The sequence below is a fragment of the Chroicocephalus ridibundus genome, chromosome 19 (assembly GCF_963924245.1).
Source record: "Chroicocephalus ridibundus chromosome 19, bChrRid1.1, whole genome shotgun sequence".
Classification (NCBI taxonomy): Eukaryota; Metazoa; Chordata; class Aves; order Charadriiformes; family Laridae; genus Chroicocephalus; species Chroicocephalus ridibundus.
Window position 1 is genome coordinate 1,847,137 of NC_086302.1, and position 18,903 is coordinate 1,866,039.

Consider the following 18,903-nt stretch of genomic DNA (forward strand, 5'->3'; position numbering starts at 1 on the left):
AGGAGTTAATAAAAAAAATAAAGAGACCTCGCTGCCAAACACAACGCTGAGCAGCTCGTTCCCTGTTCCTCTGGGGGTGGCTGCAGCTGAACACTGCTGGAACCACCAAAAAAAAACCCCCCCAAAAGGCAAATAGGAAACATTTGGGAAGCCCATGGTGAGCACCTGTCAAAGGTGATCTTGATGGGGTAGCCCGGCTGGGCCTCGATGACCCACGCGCAGCTCAGGGAGTCCTTGTAGAAGCCGGGCCAGCCGGGGGACAGGATGGTTCCGCTGGGCGATGTCAGGTGGCCCCCGCATGGCGCTGGGGACAGGGAGAATGACACAATTCAGGTGAAGAGCATCACAGAAGCTGTGGCAGGATCAGACATACCCCTCCCCGCCAGGCAGTATTGCTCTGCACTGCAATAGCTTTCATGCATTATTGTTTCTCACGCGTTAAAAATAATCAGAACCAAGTTAAATAACACTAGCCGGTAAGAAACCGCCCTTTTAGCTTAACCTGAAGATGCAGCAGCTGCTACTGTACCTGCAGGAGCCCACAGCCTGACCTTGTGCACAGGCTCTAAGGGGACAGGGTATAATAATAATTATTAGCTATAAAACCAGAGAAAACTGCAAGGTCAGTTTGCATTTCAGTAGCTGCAGGTGCCAGAAAATCTTTCATATCTGTGGTAATTGACTCATGTCTTTTCTTCCACGAGGGACATCACAAGACTATGGCATTTATTCCACGTTGTGGTCCCTTGTGCCACCATCAGCAGCAGCCGAAGGCATATCACTATCTTTTCTGGAAAAAGGACACTGGATCTGAAGGAGCAGAGGTAGAAAATCCTATAGCCCGAAATAACCGCAACGTATTGTCCTCTAAAAAATCAAATGGGATGGAAAAGTGTGTCTGCTCCTGTGCGTCTGTGCTCCCCCTGCCCTGCACTTCGCAGGATCCATCACCCACATGTTTCTTCAGTCAAGTCACTGGTGCTGGTCACGCGTGTCTTGCGTGGCAGCCTCTGGGAGCTGCCGTGGGCTGACCAAGCCCCTCATCCCATGGGACCCGCAGGCCGAGGGGACCCTGATCCCCCAGAGCAGCCCCCAAGGCCGGGCGCGCGTCGCACCAGGGCCACCAAGCGTTATGCTGATACCACCTTAAACACGCTGTAAGCCTGGGCCCAAACCCACCGCTGCCGGTCTGAAGGAGGCCAGAGGAAAGTCCATTCATCTCAACCGGATCCAAACCAATTATTTTTGAACAAGAGGCTCCTTTCTGCCCCAAAGCTACATATTTTCCTGTCAGGACTTCTATCCAACTTTCAACTCCTTTTTTTATGTCTCTTTCTTTCCCATTAATTTTTTCAAGCCCTGAACAGTACTTTAGATCTATATACTTCCTCCTTGTTTAAAAAGGCTAATTAAAATGTACACTTAACTGAGTGCATACTGAAGGGTGAGTGAAAGAAATCACCACTGTGATCACAGAGAAAAAAGGACAAGTTAATGGCAGAAGGTTATCAAAGCTTCCAAAGATAGAAGTTGATTAAAAGTGTACTATTTAATGTATAATTCTCTTTTACACTTACAGACATATAAACTTAACGGTTCACGCCTGTGAAAGTAATGGAAACCCTGAATCAAACCTACATTTTATCGTCAGTTGCTTGCAAAAGAGAAATTACACAACAATATAAAGAAGTCCAGCTTCTTATTACTTAGAAGTTACTCAACACAATGGATCCCTTCCTTCTTTCAATCTGAAAGACAATGGACTAGATTGTGTGGTTTCCACTGCTCATCCACTTGAGCAATGCAAGACCAATTACTGAAATTATTTCTCAGTATTAGAGTACTATTTCCCAAAAGCACCGTAGCTGTGACTCAGCGTGCTGTAAGTACCGGCGCAGGGCATCACCTCCCTCAGAGCAGAGGGCACAGGAAGACTCTTCTCCTCTAAGGAGCTCTTTCTTCACTTCTCTTTTCCACAGCTGAAGCTTTAAAGGACTACATAAAAGCTTTGAAATCTGTATTAAAGCCTTTAATTCAACCCTTGTCCCTCACTTCTAGGCTGGCTACCATAGCTGTTGTGGCAGAGAGACGTAACCCCAAAATTTCTCTCTCTCAACTGCCAGAGTCCATGTGACGGGAATGATGCTCCGCTCTGACAGAGACACGCCAAAGGGGGTGTGTGTGTACAAATGTTTGCAGCAATGAGTTCACCTTTCACAGTAAAGACCTGTACTTTTTGCTTCTTTCATTATATAAATATTATACATTTCACACGCGTCAAAAATACGGACAGAAAAAGTGTTACCACGTATCTTCCATTCTCTGCTCTTTAATTCCCCTCGTGACAAGAGTAGCAGGGAAGCTTTTAGTCATCAGCAAATCAAAGCCTTTTATTATTGTTATTTGAAAACCACCTGTTGTAACTAGAACTGAGCTCAGAAAAATAATCCCTATCATTCATTTCACAAAAAAATTAGAAACCAGCGTTTGGTGCTCAGTGATTGTCGGACTGGGACTCCCTCCTCCGCAACCCTCCTGCGCAGACACCACCTTCCAGAGCTGGGAAACGTCCCGGCCGTAACCGAGAGCTGAGGGTTAGAACTGAAATCCAGCAGTCCTTCAGCTCTCAACGACGAACTCCTCTGCCCATATGATGGCAAAACGCCTCCCTCAAAGCCAGCACTGTCTCCTTTCGCCATGGCTTATCTGACCGGGACCTTGATAGACAAAATTATTCTTCTTCTCCCCCAAAAGACCAGGGGATCACTCCCCCTCCAGGGAGCACGTTCAGACTAGTAGGAAAGACGATAAAATTTACCTTCACATCTGAGCACTGCGTTGTTCCAGACCACGTTTCCTTCCTTCAAGATGCAGGTGATGGTTTCTGCGCCGTGGGTCCTAATGAAGCCCTCATCGCAGAGGAAGGACACGGAGCTGCCGAGCTGGAGGCTGTCACCAAATCGCTTTCCGTTCACGGGCACGCCGGGGTCAGGGCACTCGTTATGCCTGAACGCTAAGAGGGAAAGATAAGAGAACAGTGAGTGACGTGTTACTCCCACCTCTTGAAAATAAGTGTGTTAGAGCACAAACTTAGGAATTAAACGATGATTTTATGTCTTTCCTATGGAGACAATAGCACTTGATCTTGCCCCTGGACAGGGGACCATCCTCACAGCGAAGACCAAACAGCACGGACTTGGATTTGGCCCACTGCGATCCCAGCAAGGCGACCGTGTTCTGCACGGACGAGTCAGCCTGCGGCAGGAACCACGTCACCCCCTCTTCTCTAAACTGCTGAGACACCCAAGTACGTGCTCCCACCGTCCAAGTTTTCATCTAGGTGAAATCACTTAAATTTTTCTGTTCCCCGTCTCTACTGCAAGTGTTCATTTGCAGACTCAGAGAGGACGAACGAGATTAAAACCATTTGCGTCCAAGCAGTGCTGAGGCACAGGGGCCCAAAAAGAGCCCGTAGAACCAAATGATCTTAGCAATCTTTCACACATGAAACTGCACAAATGCTCAAAATAGAGAAAGATTTTTTAAATCTCTACTGCAGTGCCTGCGTCTGCACAGAAGGGACGTAAATTAACCGTTAATGAGAAAAACTGAAAGCTTTAAGGCCCTGTGGTTAAAAGTAAGGGTCCTCTCAGCATGTGCTGTGATTGACTGCCACGCCGTCCCCGACCTTGCCTGTCATCATTACTAGGATAAAACAAAGGACACACAGCAATTACCTTCCCAGGTGTTGCAAAGTTGCGTACGGAATTGCACAGACACACAGCTCCGTCTAAAGGCCTGCCCTTTTCCAGCAGTTAAAAACTAGGCCAGCCAACCAATCAGAGAGTAAGTCCTAATGCCTTAATTCCCCATTAAGTGCATAATTATGTACTATGTCTTCATATGCTGGGAGGTGGTCTTCAGAGATGAGCAGCGTATGAAAGATTAAAGCCTCCAGATTAATTACACACACATGCTTTCAGTATCTTTAACGCGCTGGGCCAAATTCAGATGAGTTCTGGATTTCCTACAGAGCATCGTTACTCCTATAATATCTCGTTATATACACTGCTACAGGGGAAAACACGGGCTGCATCTGCTCCTTGTGCTCTTGTACCTGTCCCTTGCAGCAACACGCTGTCTCCTCTCTGACACCTGAGCGGAAGGAACGGATGGCAAGGTGTCGGAGAAAGCCTCGGGAGCTCCCTTTTGCTGGTTCAAGCAGTCAGGACAGATTAATTCATGCGTAGTTAAGAGTCATTTACAACAATAAAAAATGCGGCTTAAAAATGTCCTCATAGAGGGGACAGCCCCAGCTCCCAACATGGGTATGTCAGGTGTCGGAGATGCACCTGGAGGGCACCACCAGTGCTTCTGGGTGGGATGTCTCCCTGCTTGCAGGATCCAGGACTCGATCCCGGGTATGTGACACCACCACACATGGGCTACTTCATCTGACGAGCCTTCAGCCTGCTGTAGCATGGCAAATGATTTCTTAAGACCCCTGATTATTTATTTTTTTTTTAAATAGAGGATTTGCAATCATAGCTAGGAACGCTATTAATTTAGCTGTGCCACTAAAGGCTATTATAACAAAGTCATTTATCAGTTCTGCTGAATAGGTTTAATAACGCTCTTTAGAAAATTATAGGACAATATGAGGATAAAATTACCATAGCATTCACTTGAGATTTGAAGACTGGACTTAAGTGAAGCCAAATACATCTGTGGAAGTTTCAACGCTTTATCGTGTAAGACTTTGCTATGTGTTTCCCTTTATCTTCAGTGTCTTGCACGCTTTTAGGTGTCAGCCCCCGATGATAGCATTGACTGATGAAGGCAACCATCCCAGACCTAAGAGCTCTTCCTGATCTGCATCGAGCTGCCCACAAAGCCCTGTCTCACCTCACCGAGCAGAAGGGGGACACGGAGGGACGCAGAAAGCCTGTACCACGGGGCAAGCTGCGGGCTGGTGGGAGAACAGGAACTCTGGCTGCTCCAGGGACAAACTGTTTCGTTCACCACTGACAACACTTAAACTTCGCAGCCAGAAAGACCTTGTGCCATCGGCTCTAAGCTTGAAACCAATCCTCAATTATCCAACTGCAAATCTCAAGTAATCCCCCATTTTCAGACCTACCCTGGATTTGCGATGGTTTTAGTGAGATCAAACTCTTGCCTGTTAGTCTCCAAAAATAATTTAGAGCTTGAAACGACAACCAGAAGGCAGGATCGGGCACTTACTGGTGAAGGTTATGTTGAAGCCTCTCTTCTCCATGGAGTGGTCGGTCTGGAACTCCAGCCTGGCTACGTGACCGCTGCTGGTCAGAGAGGAGGGGATCTGGTTTCCTGAGAAGGTCCCCAGCACCGGCGATTCGGCCGTCCCCCCATCCTTCACGGCTAGGAAATCAAACTGGGGCTCCACATCAAAATCATTGAAAGCCAAATGAATCCGGCTCTCGGGTTTAGCTATAATTAACCAAACACAGTGCAAGCTGCTTCCATATTCTTCAGGGTAATTTGGTGACAGCACAATCCCAGATGGGGTGGTGAAGTTGAAAAAGCAGGAAACTGCAATGAGAAATCACCATCAATCATGCAGCACCGTGCTCCTACAAGCTGCTCTGTCGCGTTCCCCCCCCTTTTATCCCTCAAGCCGGGCGACTCCTGCGAATTCCCACTTGCTTTCCTTCTCAGAGACCATTAAAGAAAGGGAGGGCTCAGTGCTCCATTCACTGCTACGTGTCAGTGATTTATTTGCACGGGGAAGAAGTGGCTTCAGAGAAGTCTCCAGTCCCGCCTGGGTTTGTTTCCAGTTTCCCAGCCCAGCCCTGCCCCCGTTTTCGCCAGCGCGCTCCGTACGCGTGTGCCACGCACAGGGCAGCGCCCGTTTCTTTCCCTGCACAAAGAAGATGTCACTCAGCCAGGCGGGGATTTGGTATTTGGCAGGTGAATTCTCCTGCACATCCCCGAGAGGAAGCCCACACAAGAATCAAATGCGTGACCGCAGCTAGTGCTAAATAAAACCAGCATCAACCAAGCCAGCCTTAACAGCAATAACGTCTCCTGTAGCGGCCACAACTCGGCACAACCTACAAAACCCGAGGTGAGGCATTAACTCCGTTGTTCCCCCACGCAGAGCTCCAGGCTCCTCTGCTGCTATCCGTACCCAAGCTTTTCGGTCTAAACTGCAGATGCACTCCAGTGCGCATTTTTCAGGAGTTGCTTAAAAATCTGCACTTTTAGTTTACCCTTCTGTTTGCTAAATGCAATTTTCGCCCGTGCTCCTCACCGGACGTAACTGCGCTGACTGTAACAGTCCCGCTGCACCTAGACGAGCCCCTCACACCCAGGCCATCCCCAGCCTAATTAAATATCCATACGACACGGCCATAAATTGTCAACTCCTCAGAGAAGGAGCTGCATGTCAATTTGCCTTTGTCCCTCTCCTCGGGCAGCTCTTCACACCTGTGCCAAACGAGCACCGAAAAACAAAGGCTGCCGTTTGGTTTTGGTGGTGACTTTGCTGCACTGGGCAAGGAACAGCTCAGGAACCGTCCCGAGGTGTCCCCGAGCGCCAGGGGCTTGGGACAACTTGGAGGGCCCACGCGAAGGGCAGCTCCCCTTCCCACGACAAATAAATCACTGACTTCTGCTGGGCCAGCACGGGACCGAAGGGAGGCAAACCAGACTGCCATTTCCCACGAAAATAATTAAAACAAGTCTTAAAAAGAAGTTGAGGGGAAGAGTGCATATGAAAACAATCTTCATCTCTCAAGAGTTTCAATATATACTGTATTTCAGCTGACAAGGTCCATTAATTTGAAAAAGCAAGGCCACTTTTTAAGCGGTACCTCCCCAATGTTTTTGATATTTGAGGTATGTATACTTTACTCATCTTTTTCCCCACCATCACCCTTGGTAAAACCCATTACTTGGAACATACATCTCACTAATTCCTGGCAAAAGGACATCGCACAGAGGATGAGACTGGTTTTAGTTTGGCATTTATACAATTATTTGGTTCAATGCTCAACCTCCCTCTGTTGTTTTCCCTCTGTCTTCCTTCAACGCTTAATGGTTTCAGATCAAATAAGATGGACGTTACCATGACGTTATCAAGGCTAAGAGCTACACAATCTATTTCCTGCTCTCAGCAACAAAGAGAACAGATTAAAGAGAAAATAAACTGCAAAATATCCTCAGGATTTTGGCTCTTTACTAGATGCTGAAGTATCAAGGGATGCTGTCAAATAATTCCGTCAGCAAAAGCTTGGTATAATCTGCCTAGGAATAGTTATTGAAAATGAATGCATTCAGACGCACAGAAACATCTCGGCAGTAGGAACCCCTCCCAGGAGCTGGGTATCTCCTATAAATTTTTAAACCCAAGTGGTAAATCAGCATTCATAGAGGACCTACAGTACCACTCAGCCAGCACGAGAGGGGTACAGGTGCCCGCGCAGCTATTCCGGCGCAGCGCTGGTGGCTCGTTTCAGGCAACGACAACAACAAAGAACTTGCTGACAAACGAAGGAAAAGCAGAGCGAGGGAAGAATATAAAATTAACCTTTGCTAGATAAGACAAAATGACAGGTTAAAATGTATCAGATAAAAAAAAAAAAACAAAAAACACCCAAAAGTCTCCACTGCAGGGAAGTAAATGACGATTTTGACTTTCCATAAAATAACAAGTGTAGGAGACAGGCCAGCTGCAGGCTGTGGGACAAAGGCCACTGTCCCACGCACCCATGGCCATGGCCACCACCAAGGTGCCATCTCCCCTCGGAGCAGCGTGAGCCTGGTTTCGCCTCCCAGAGGGACTCCTCCAGCCCAGAAGGCGACAACCGATCCAGAAAGGTCATTAACAAGATCACGGTGTCTGTGACATGAAGACTTTTCTTTATCTTTTTAAGCAGAAGAGGTTCTTCTTCAGCGTGAAAGGGGGGATTTTGGTCCCGGGCTGCACTGGACCCAGGAGAGCCGCTCTGCTGTCTCACACCTGCGTTGCTGGACACGCAGATAAAACCAGCAGCTGTTTAACGGTATGTCACAGAGCGGAATGTGCCATCAGGGTGAAGATGATGGTACCAAGAAACGTGGAAGAGAGCTGAGCGCTACCCATCTCCCGCTGCTTTGTGCCTCCGAGGCAGTCAGGAGCAAAGTGCCCCCGCGGAGGGAGCAGCCATCGGAACACGACGGACGGAGCGAGGTCAGCCCTGCGGCCTCCAGCATCACCCGTGGCTCTGAGGCCTTGAGCTGAGATTGAAATTAATATTTATTATCGCTGTTCTTAAGTGTTAAGAGAGGACATTTCATTGTGTGCATAGCACAGGGTCAAATTTATAAGCCTATGCTGACCTTTGTCAATAATTATAATTACCAATCAAGTACTGCCAAAAGCAGTAAGAAAAATCCCTTTATTAAATACAGCAGAATGAAACAGCATAACTCAGGAGAAACAGAGCACCTATTAAGCCAGTGAGACCCGCGTTATTAACGAATGAGTACAACGTATTTATTCAAGCCATCACAAACATTATCAGAAATCCGCCTTCATTTAGGAAGAAACAGCTCATTCCTTCTTGCCTTAGAAAGCCGCGTGGGACGCACGGCTGTGGCAGGAGGGCAGCGCCCCATGGTCCCCACAGGTGACGCTCGGGGCTGAGCCGAACCCGGAGGCTTCCGACAGCTCTTCAGCTGCAGAGCTACGGCCACGGCTCTCGGCCGGCTCCAACTCCTGCGTTTGCCTGGTCAGTCCAAGCACAACTCGCTTCTCTTTTCTTCCACCTTCAAAAGATCCTGCCTCCTCACAGACAGCTCATTTCTCTTCCGAGGTGTTCCTGGTGGCCCCTGACGCTCCATCTCTGCTTGCCCTGCACGGGAGAACCTGGGACTGATCCCAGGCAGAGGACACACCGCCCGTGCAAGGGAATGGGAAAGGCACCGGGTTCAGGGGCTGAAAACCAAGCAGGGAACCGCTGTAATAACGTCAGTCTCCATGGAAACAATAAAAAAAAAATCCTGACTTGTCTCTCAGCTCTTAGATGTCATTCCCCCAGACTCTGACCACTTGGGAGAGAGCTTGAAGACAGTAAGGGATTTTCTGCCTTACCTTTCCTTTTTAAGAAGATCCCTCCTCTAGGCATAGCTTGCTGATGGACTGGAAAAATAGGACCTCAGCAGGAGCCTGGCTAATAACCGGCATGCCTCACGCGGGGAAGCAGCCGTCCCGAATAGCTCACAGTGCTGGAAGCTCAGGGCACTGCTCAAGCTGCGCAGCAAAGTGCTTTACATTTTCTATTTTCCTCTCTCTGTATCTGCTGTTTCAATAAACACATCTGCATCACAATGCATTTTCCTTCTTAAAACCCTGAGGCCCCAGCAGGGCAAGCGGGAGGTGAGGGAAAGGAGTCTAGAGCAAATATTAACTGGGAGAACTTTTTTGTATTTCAGAGCAACAAACTCTTCAGCTTACCCTGATGGAGTAGCTGTCACTGCCAGCGTGCGGCTGACCGGGGGTGGGAGAGGAGGTATGTTAAGAAGAATGAAAAATAGGCAGGTTTTGGGTACCAGATCTTGAGGAAAACATCATCAGTGAACTTAAAATAGACTGTACAGGAGCCTCTGTGCACACAGAAGAGAGCTACAACACCAAAGCAGGTTTCATTTCTACCCACTCAAAAGAGGAACAGTGACTGGGTTACTGGGAAGAAGATAAGTTTCTTAAACTTACTGGAAGATGCCGATCCCCACTAGGTCAGCGTTGGGCTGCTTGTCTGCCAGGGTTTCTGCAGCCATCTGTTATTCAGGAGGTGCTCCAAGGCAAGATCCTTTCCCGTGCGCCCCTCTCTATTTTAAGGGAACTCTCCCCCTCCCTGCAGTCTCTCTCGGGAATTGTTGGCGGTGTCCACAAGATGACAGAAGTTTAATTGTCACTTCTTGGCAAAAGCTCTAAACCAGTCTAGTGGTCTTGTTCGGTACCTTCCCCGTTCTGCTCCCCCGTGGTTGAGCAGAGCATCCGTCCTCTGCTGCAGCGCTCGCAGCCGCCTGCCAGCGGCTGTAACACATCCTTCTCCTGCAGGCCGGGAGCTGCAACGGGCGGGGACGGGACTTGTGTCCCCACACAGTGCCGGCACAGCGGGTGCATGAGGGACGGCTGCTCTAACACCAAAAGGACAAGGCACCCCCTCGGTGTAACTGCAACCGGGGCGACGGCAGCCGCGCAGCGGTGATTAAGCGCAGCAGAGGGTGCGCAGGCAGGTTCGGTCACGCGTGACGTTCTGCTCGTGGGGAGCAGCGGAAAGAGCCTTAAAAGATAAACTTGCACACATCGACTCCACCTGCAGACTGGAAATGCCCCACTGCAGCTTTCTCAAACACCAACCCCACGTGTAAAGCGTTAAATAAGACAGGCATAAGGGAACTTCTCTGCAGACCAGATCGAGGTGGCAACACCACGCACACCGCGTTCCCGTTTTCTGGATATAGAAATAGGGGAAGGGGACAGAGACGACCTCTCCTGGCCTGATAAAACCAGTAAGTGTCATTTCAGATTCAGACTCATGCAAAGAGAAGCAACCCATCATGCTGAGCAATCGCTGTCAGAAATACGGACAGATGCCTTGGCACGGGACAGCTCATTTATAGCAGCGTGAAACCCTATCAGAGTAACAGTTCAACTGATTCAATCAGTGAACGAACAAGCATGGAGACAACCCAGAGAACTGCATCCTCCTGATGAGCGCTGAGAGCGCAGTGGGAGCACCTCTGGTGAGCTGCAGGCACTGCGGCACGGCCCGACACCACCGCGGAGTCCTCCCACTCCAGCTCGCACACCTGCAGGCCGAGCGGCCCTGCCCAGGAGGCGAGAGCTGCCCACACCTGCTGGATCACCACCGCAGCCTCATCTGGCACCTTGCCCCCGCGACCTTCCTGCTGGACCAGCCCGACTGCACAAGCACCCCAGCCCCCAACAATTTGGTAGAAACCAAGAGACATACGGAACAGCAGCTCGCAGCAGACACAGGTCCTGCTGGCTCTGCAACTGCTAGACTGAACTCGCTGACACAGTAACACCGAGGAGCAAACAGGCTCCGGAGTGACCCAGGAGGACGTCAGCGTTCCTTAGGCATCGACACCAAGGGAAACTTCGCAGCTGCATGGACAAGTGGGATGCCTGGAGACGCGCAGCTTATTTGAGGCAACTCTCAAGGAAGAGCAGCCCTGGTTAAGCAGCCCTCTTAGAAAGTCACAGAAAGGGAAACAGGAAGTTTTCCTATAGGTTACACCAAAACCATGCCTGGGTAGTTCATGGGGGACGATTACAACCCAATTCCTTGTCATTAAGAAGGTGCGTACGGGCGTTCCTGCCCAGCACCGCACTTGAGCACGTACGTCTGCTTAAGCAAACATTCAAATCTCCGTGCTCTGATAAACGAGGGCTGCAGTGCAGAACAAGGGCTTTCAGCGAAAGGGCCCTGCTTAAAAGTAAGACGGGAATGGTCTTACATGGCTGCAACCGTGAAACAAGGTTGTTAACAAAAGCTACAAATCCCACATGTATATAGAGCTCATGGTAATCCTGCCTTCATTTAATTTGCTTCCCTTACTGCAGAGAACGACTGGATCTCAGCGGCTCAGGGGAACTAGCTGAAGATAAGGAGCATTTCGCCACCGATTCGCGGCTCTGAACCCAACTCAGATCAAGGGCAAGCAGAAGGTGTTAATGGGTCCTGAAGGACACGCATCTGCTACACAAACGCAGAAGCCATCTAAGCCCGGGAAGTGGCCTCAGCAGGGAACGAGCCCGTTTCTTGGCAGGGTTTCAGCTGCACAAACCCAGGATGTGACCGGCTGCGTGGCAGAGGTGGGAGCTGACGCGCGGCAGTAAGTTAAGGTTAGCTACCAGTTCCCTTCCCAGCTCATCTGGCAGAGATAATTAGAGCGTGTCTCTGACATTTAATCGGCAAGATCGTTATCAGGGTGCTCCATAAAAACACCAATCAAAAAAATAAAAAAACCCCACATGGCAAAACAGCTTGGAAATAAAAATTAATAGAATCCCTACACTTCTTCCAAAATCCACTAAAAGCAGATAAACAAGACCAACTCTGGCTAGAAAAAGAAAACCTGTTTACAGCAAAAGGGAGAAACATCTTGCGAATTTAACATAAACTGTTCCATCAGTGCTGCAAAAAGTAAAAGGAATTAAGATAAAGAATATGAAGAGCACCCAATAGATCAGGTTTCACTGGAAGAATGAGAGCCTACACTGCAGGTCAGAAGTCTAAAAAACTCCCTTATAATGAAAAAAAAATATCTCAATTCCTTTAAAAGAAGATTTTCTGGAATTACTGATTAAAGAATTATTGGACAATAAAGGATCATTAATAAACCTCCTTAATACAGACAGTGAAACAATTCCTGCTTCCTACAGACCTCCAGAAAGGAGTATCCAACGTCAATTTCTAAATGTTCAGGTTTGCAGAACCCATCACTGCCTTCAGTCACTCCAAGGGTTAACCACTCTGTTAAAAAGCTATTCTTTTTAAAAAGGCAAACTATGCTTCTGTCACTGCTAACTTAAGAGACACACTTCTCTCCAAATTACTCTTCATAGGGAAGGCTCCGTAGGTTGCTGTGAACAGTGGTCAGGAAAAGAGAAGAAAGAAAGAGAAAGAAAATAATGACCAACTGACAATTTAATTTAGAGCTAAATGAAAAACTTGTCAAGTGACAGGAAATTACATGGTTCTGTTCAGTACATTGCTGCGAAAACATCTATTGCACTTTGCATTTCCAGCTACTACTAATCCTGAGTGTTTGTCCCAGAGAGTGCACACAACAGGTTGGCCACTCAGCTCTAAACTGAAATTCGCACTTTTTGCAAGGAGGAGCAAAGATTATTCCGCAGGTATAATAGGCCAATGTGGGATTAACAAAAAAAAAAAAACAACCAAGAAAAAACCCCACGAAAAAAGAAAAGGAGTAATTACCACTGAGGAGAAGAGAGATTTTATACTGCTGTTAAGGAAAATCGGGTGTTCAAAAGACTGGAAAAATGCACAAAATCATAACGGCTTAGAAGAGGACGCCTGTGTCAGTGCCATGTGGATGGGGGGGGAGCCCTGGGCTGTGCCGACCTCCTGCTGGAGCCAACTCAAAGGCAACTCTCAACAGCGCAAAGGATTTCGTTGGCGCTCAGCTCGGTCCAGGAGAGTCATCGCACCATTCCCAACGCGGCAGCGCAGACCTGCCGCCTCCCGCGATCCGGCGTGTCCCAGCTCCCACCAGCACGTGGGTGAGGAGGGACGGGCTGCGGCTGAGGGCTTCAACTGAACAAGGAGGGAAGAAAGCATAACATCTGCTCCAAAGCCAGAGAAGAAAACACACGATTTAACATAATTTCAATTAGAAATACTTTGGGAAATGCCTTCTGCTCTGTTTAGAGGAGTATTACGCACGACCGCTGCTGGAAGCAGGTCTATAATACAAAGAGTTTATGAAAACACAACAGAAAAAGTCACTGGAAACTAATGACAATCCTAAAGCAAGACCAAGCAAACACCAAGACCCCTGTAATGCCTATCGGATCAACGGACGTGAAGCGTCAGGAGGAATCCAGAAGTACCCAAATAGCACAACTCAAGCCACAGCCCTTCAACTTAAACATACACACGCATTTATTCACACACACACACGTGCGCACATGCTTGTCCCCAGCCTTTGTGCAGCTGAAACCAAGCGACGCCAAACACAAACCCCTCAGTTCAGTGCAGGAACCTCCACCCACAGGTTTGCTCCGTGCCCGGCAATCAGAATGTACATACTGCTTTATTTCACTGGTTTATTTGCCTTTAGAACATGTGACGGGTCCAGAAAAGTCGGAGTTTGCACATCTGAGATCAATGAGCTGAACTTGTGTCAGAAAATAACTTGTTTTCGGAAATGACTCTCCCAACACCAATGGCAGAGGATAGTTAAAACAAGGCAAAAACTTTGCCTTTATGCAGTGACGGTTTATGCCATAATCTATCACGGAAAGTGACGGCACTGCTTGGCGCAAGTCAACCATTGAGCTAAAGGTGCAGGACTGAAAATTCGGGAGCTGTAGGTCACAGGCGCAGAGGGGCAGGGCTGCGGGGGAAGGAGGAGGAGGAGTGAAGGGAAGGGGAGCTGCTGGAGAGGAAGAGGGAAGAACCTTGTAAGACTTCCCGAGCTGCTGCAGAAGCCCTCCAAGAGCACTATTGCCCAGCAAAGGGGATGCTTCTGTTCCTTAGCAAGGAAACATAAACCTTGTGAAACAAATTTTGGTCATAGAAAATGTTTTGCAGGGCCTTCCACTGCAACAGTTCACATAAAATTCAGATAATGAGTTTTTCCCTACTATACAAGAGTATGTTTAAACAGTAATTCCAACCCTGTATTTGAAAGTTATGGCACCACTGAAACGCCCTGCTCCCCGACTGCGGCTATCCGGGCTTCCATCATCATTCTCAGCGCAGTAACCAAACAACTCACCGGATTTCTGTTATAGCCATAATTATGGGCTGGTTCCCCATTTATAAGCTTAATAATCTCCTCAGCCACAGGTAACTGCAGACTTCAGTTTGAATATTATATCCCTTATGAGTCCCTACCATCACAGCACAAACCTCATCTAAGTAGCACAATGGTTCTCCTTAGGTAACATTTATCCGCATGACATCTCCTACGCCCGTTTTGCTGTCCTTCAAGAAAACGGAACATCGCTCCGTAGGGAAGCAATGGCTCAGGGTTATCCCGGGTTGCGAGGGCTGCCTTGGCCTTTGGCAGATACCACAGTTCCGTAACCTTGAAAATACAAGTGTCAGAGTGAAGAACAGTAACTACAAAGCTGATTTGAGAACTACGAGGTGCTGCAGAAGAGGGAGGAAGAGATGTTGAGTATCCAGCCATCACTGATGCCCAGACACCCCCATGGCACAGAAGCGCACACCAAGCTCAGAGCCGGGGGATGACAGCGCTGCCCCAGCCACTACAGCACTACGGGGTCCCAGGGTCCAGTGGAGCCGTTTCAAGTATCTCAGATCAGGAGGGACAATCTGAACACCCACAGCAAGGCCAGGGACACCTTGGCTTAGTAAGGGGTTTGCAGAAGACATGCACTAAGAAGTCTTGCAAAGTTTCTCAAGTGCCCCATGTGCTCTCCCGGCACAGTTGAGGGATGCAACGACAGCAAAGAGGATGAAGACGGAAGGTCCGTTATCACGAAGGCACAGACAGTCACAAATTAAGAACCCCTTGCAATAAGCAGGTGCATTACTGATATGGTTTGTGTTGCTTTGTCATCGAAGCCCCAGGAAATGAGTTCTCCACAATAAATTCTGTCCGCTCCTAAATCATTTGCTCAGGACAGCGGGATGCACCATAGTGTGCTGTTTAATCTCCGTCTGCATTTGTCACGCATTTGCAGCCAGGATCAGAAGCGCTGAATTGTTTGCATATTCCAACTAGTAGCACATAAATCAGGTTACCTCATCTTCCCACCTCACACCCAGTACATTTAATGGTCTCCCAACGTTTACAGAGAGTTGTCACTAATCCCGCTACAGATTTCATGCCAGGTTACACATTTTGTCATCTCACCTCTTCCGATTCACGCACGCTAATATGATGCTGTCTGGAATAAAGGCAGGAGAGTAAAGGTGCAGAGAGGGCTGTGAAATACGTTTTTCACTATCTACATGGTGATTCATAAATATCCACAGCTGGTGGGCCACAGAGAACAGATTACAATGGAATTATTTCAACTAAAAGATTCATGCTTGTGCTATGCTTCGCGTGGACTGCTGATTTGGGCTCCATTTGATGCCCCTGTTCAATATCTGTCTAAAAAAAAAATAATCCTACTTCACTGGAAGTCTCCTTTCTGTACTGCTACGATCCAGCCCCCTCAGACGGGGCACAAACTACGGGTTTAGTCTCACCGTGAACTGTCAGCAGGAACCTCAACCAAACCATCTGCTGTTCAAATTCATCTGAACTTCTGGGAAACAAAAAAACCCAAACCTTCTGACACGAAGCACAGAAATGGTCTAACACTTCCCACGTCAAAGATAACCAGGGAAACTCCGTTTTCCTCATCAGCAGCTTTAGCTGATTTGGTTATCGAGAAAACCAAGTAGGCAGGGAGTCCTGGCATCTGGGAAAGGCAAAACTCACAAAGGAACTGCTTCCTTTCCCCAGACAGACAGTCTGAAACGCTCAGAGCTTAAATCAGTGTTTGAAAAGAAAGGCACTCACTTGCAAACTGGTTTCCCACGTTCTCCCATAAATTGCCAGGGTAGGGCCGCGAACACCCCCACCGCTCCCACAGCTCCCGAGGAACCCAGACCAGGGTTTGCCCCCTGGGCTGTGGAATCTCCCTGGTACGGATCAGGTCCTGCCACACTACGAACGAGCCTTTCGTACTGAAGTATCTAACACCGGCGTGTCTACGTATCTGCATAGTGAATACACGCTTCTAAAAATTAACACCTTTGTTTTCCCCCCATCCATTTTCCCCACATTTTTGTCCTCTGTCTGTTGCTCAACTGAATTTTCCTTTCCTATTTTTTTTGTTCGGTTCTCTCACCCTCCTAGATCACAGTATCTGTTCAAAGGCACAGACTTTAACATTTCCAACTAAGTAGAGACGAGTCAAAATAAAGAGTTTGCTTGTCACCAGTTGGGGAAAATATAGATACTTTTGTGAGTTTTGGTAATATCCAAATACAACACTGTTTCTGACTGAAGGTTCTGTCAGTGCAACAAAGCAGATTGCCCAATGTGTCTTCAAAGGACAGCGAGACCATTAAAACTCAATGGGGACTGTGCACGTAACTCCCATTTATATCTGAAAACTTTATCCTTGGTCCCTAGTGAGAGCATAATGTCTTACTTCTGCTGAGAACTCACGCGACAAATTAAAAATTGAGGTCCAGCAGCAAGGAGCCTGAATATTGTCAGATAATGAAGGAAAATTAAGTGGCCAGAACCAGAACTGAGTTTTAAATTATTATTTTTTTCTTGTGCCCGTGCCTCCTGTCTCGGCCAGGGGAGCCCTGCTGCCTCTGCCGCGGGGTGTGGGGCGCCGGAGGGCAGAGAGCACACACAAGCCCGACTCCACGCGGACACTGCTCCCCGCTGCACACCCCGACTCTGAGAGGAGCCGAACCAAACTCCCCCCGTGGCCGCAGCTTGGTGCCACCTCTGCCACCAGGAGAAGCGGCCCCATCCCGGCTACCAAGCACAGGGCACAAACATCCTCTTTACGTGACCACCTCACCACACCATGAAGACGTTTTAGAGCCGTCTCCTCACTGACTTACAAACACAAACTGGTTTCTGAGCAGACCACTGGCTACTCTTTTGGCAGGTAATTGTTTTCTGTCCCTTCAACTCAAAGGCCGGCTGGCACTCAAACTTCAAACTGTCCCCGTGGCGAAACGTGGATCCTTCTCTCCTGCCGTAGGCTGGGATCCCGGGGTCACCGCAGCTCCCTTGGTCGATCTCTGAAAGAGAGAAAACAGAAGTTGCACAGGGGGAAGGCTCCAATGCCGGGCTGGAGCGGTGCCCGCCGTGCTGCGTGCCAGCACCCCGGCAAAGGCACGGCATCCCGAGGGAGCGCCGGTCCCTCTGCACGGGACGGGGGCCAGCAGCAGTGCTGAACGCTGCCGAGATCCGTCTTCAACACACCAACTTTACCAGTGTCTCGGAAAGGCCCTAACAACCTCTGCTAACGGCTTCCTCGTCCTTCCTCACAACTGGACGGGGCTTGGAGCAGCCTGCTCCAGCGGGAGGTGTCCCTGCCCAGGGCAGGGGGTGGAACCAGGTGGTCTTTAAGGTCCCTCCCAACCCAAACCATTCTGTGATTCTATGAACTAAATGAAAAATCCAGCGATACCCGAGGAGATGCTGCCCTGCACCTGCTTCAAGGACTTCTTTTGAAGCAGAGAGACAACAAGTCATTCAGTGGGCCCAGACCTTCGCCTCCTGTGGCCAGGAGGATACAGAGCCGGGGTGTTTGCTGGACTGCCACGTCTGCCGGCTCTCCTCATTCCCACCCCCACTTCCATCCCTCCGTGTGGTCCCGAAGCAGACAGCTGACACCTTATTGCATAGATACATACAGTTCACCTCTCGTTCCACATGTATTTTGATTTCAAGCAAATCACGGACACAATTTTCTGTTATCTTCTGCTCTGTACAATTTCATTTCAAAAGGGCCCCTGCTCTGTATCACTACTAGCTACAAAACTTCGTTCCTTTACAGGCTCCTTAGTGCTCCCACATGATTTCTCTGCTTCACATTCATCTCATCTTCCACGTTCTCTAGTTTTCATCCCCATCATCTATGATCAGCCTCGCTGTCTTTTCTCCCTGTTTTCAATTTCTTACACCAAATTGGAAACTTCTTTTATGACATTTTCTTTACAGAGGAAAATCGCATAATCCGAGATTTGCATTACTCCATCTAATATTCCAATTTGCTTTGAATAACAACAAGCACCTCATTATTATTCTGACTTCAGGCAACTTAGATACAGGTGTATTTTGAATAGAAGCCACGACAAGGCACCTAGCTTCTGCTACTGCTCTGCGCATCTTGAACTAAGAAGTCACTGCCAGGCAATGAAGCATCCCAAAAATAATTTAGCATAAATTAATATTAATATTAAAGTTTTCACGAAATAGGTTTCTTTTTTTGCCTGCCAGTGAAAAGAGTTTGCCAGGATTTACGTATCTTCCCACAGACTTTAAAAATCCAAATGTTCAAGACTTGTACTTGCATATAATGGACAAAAAATAAAACAGTTCAGGTATTAAAGTAGCACCGAACCGCACACTACTCTCCAGAAAAAAAAAAAAAAAAAAAGA

General features: G+C 48.3%; 1 protein-coding gene across 3 annotated transcripts in view; it reads right to left on the reverse strand.

Moving 5' to 3' along the window:
• Nucleotides 1-18,903, reverse strand: part of CSMD2 (CUB and Sushi multiple domains 2) — a 297,274-nt gene that overhangs the window by 113,373 nt on the left and 164,998 nt on the right. For 2 of the 3 annotated variants that reach the window (XM_063355710.1, XM_063355709.1), the window contains exons 13-16: nucleotides 17,355-17,537; nucleotides 5,245-5,571; nucleotides 2,819-3,013; nucleotides 166-304 (exon numbers count right to left, since the gene is read on the reverse strand). In XM_063355710.1, the coding sequence (XP_063211780.1) occupies nucleotides 166-304; nucleotides 2,819-3,013; nucleotides 5,245-5,571; nucleotides 17,355-17,537 (844 nt within the window). The remainder of the gene's footprint in view (nucleotides 1-165; nucleotides 305-2,818; nucleotides 3,014-5,244; nucleotides 5,572-17,354; nucleotides 17,538-18,903) is intronic. The other variant, XM_063355711.1, reaches the window with a different exon arrangement.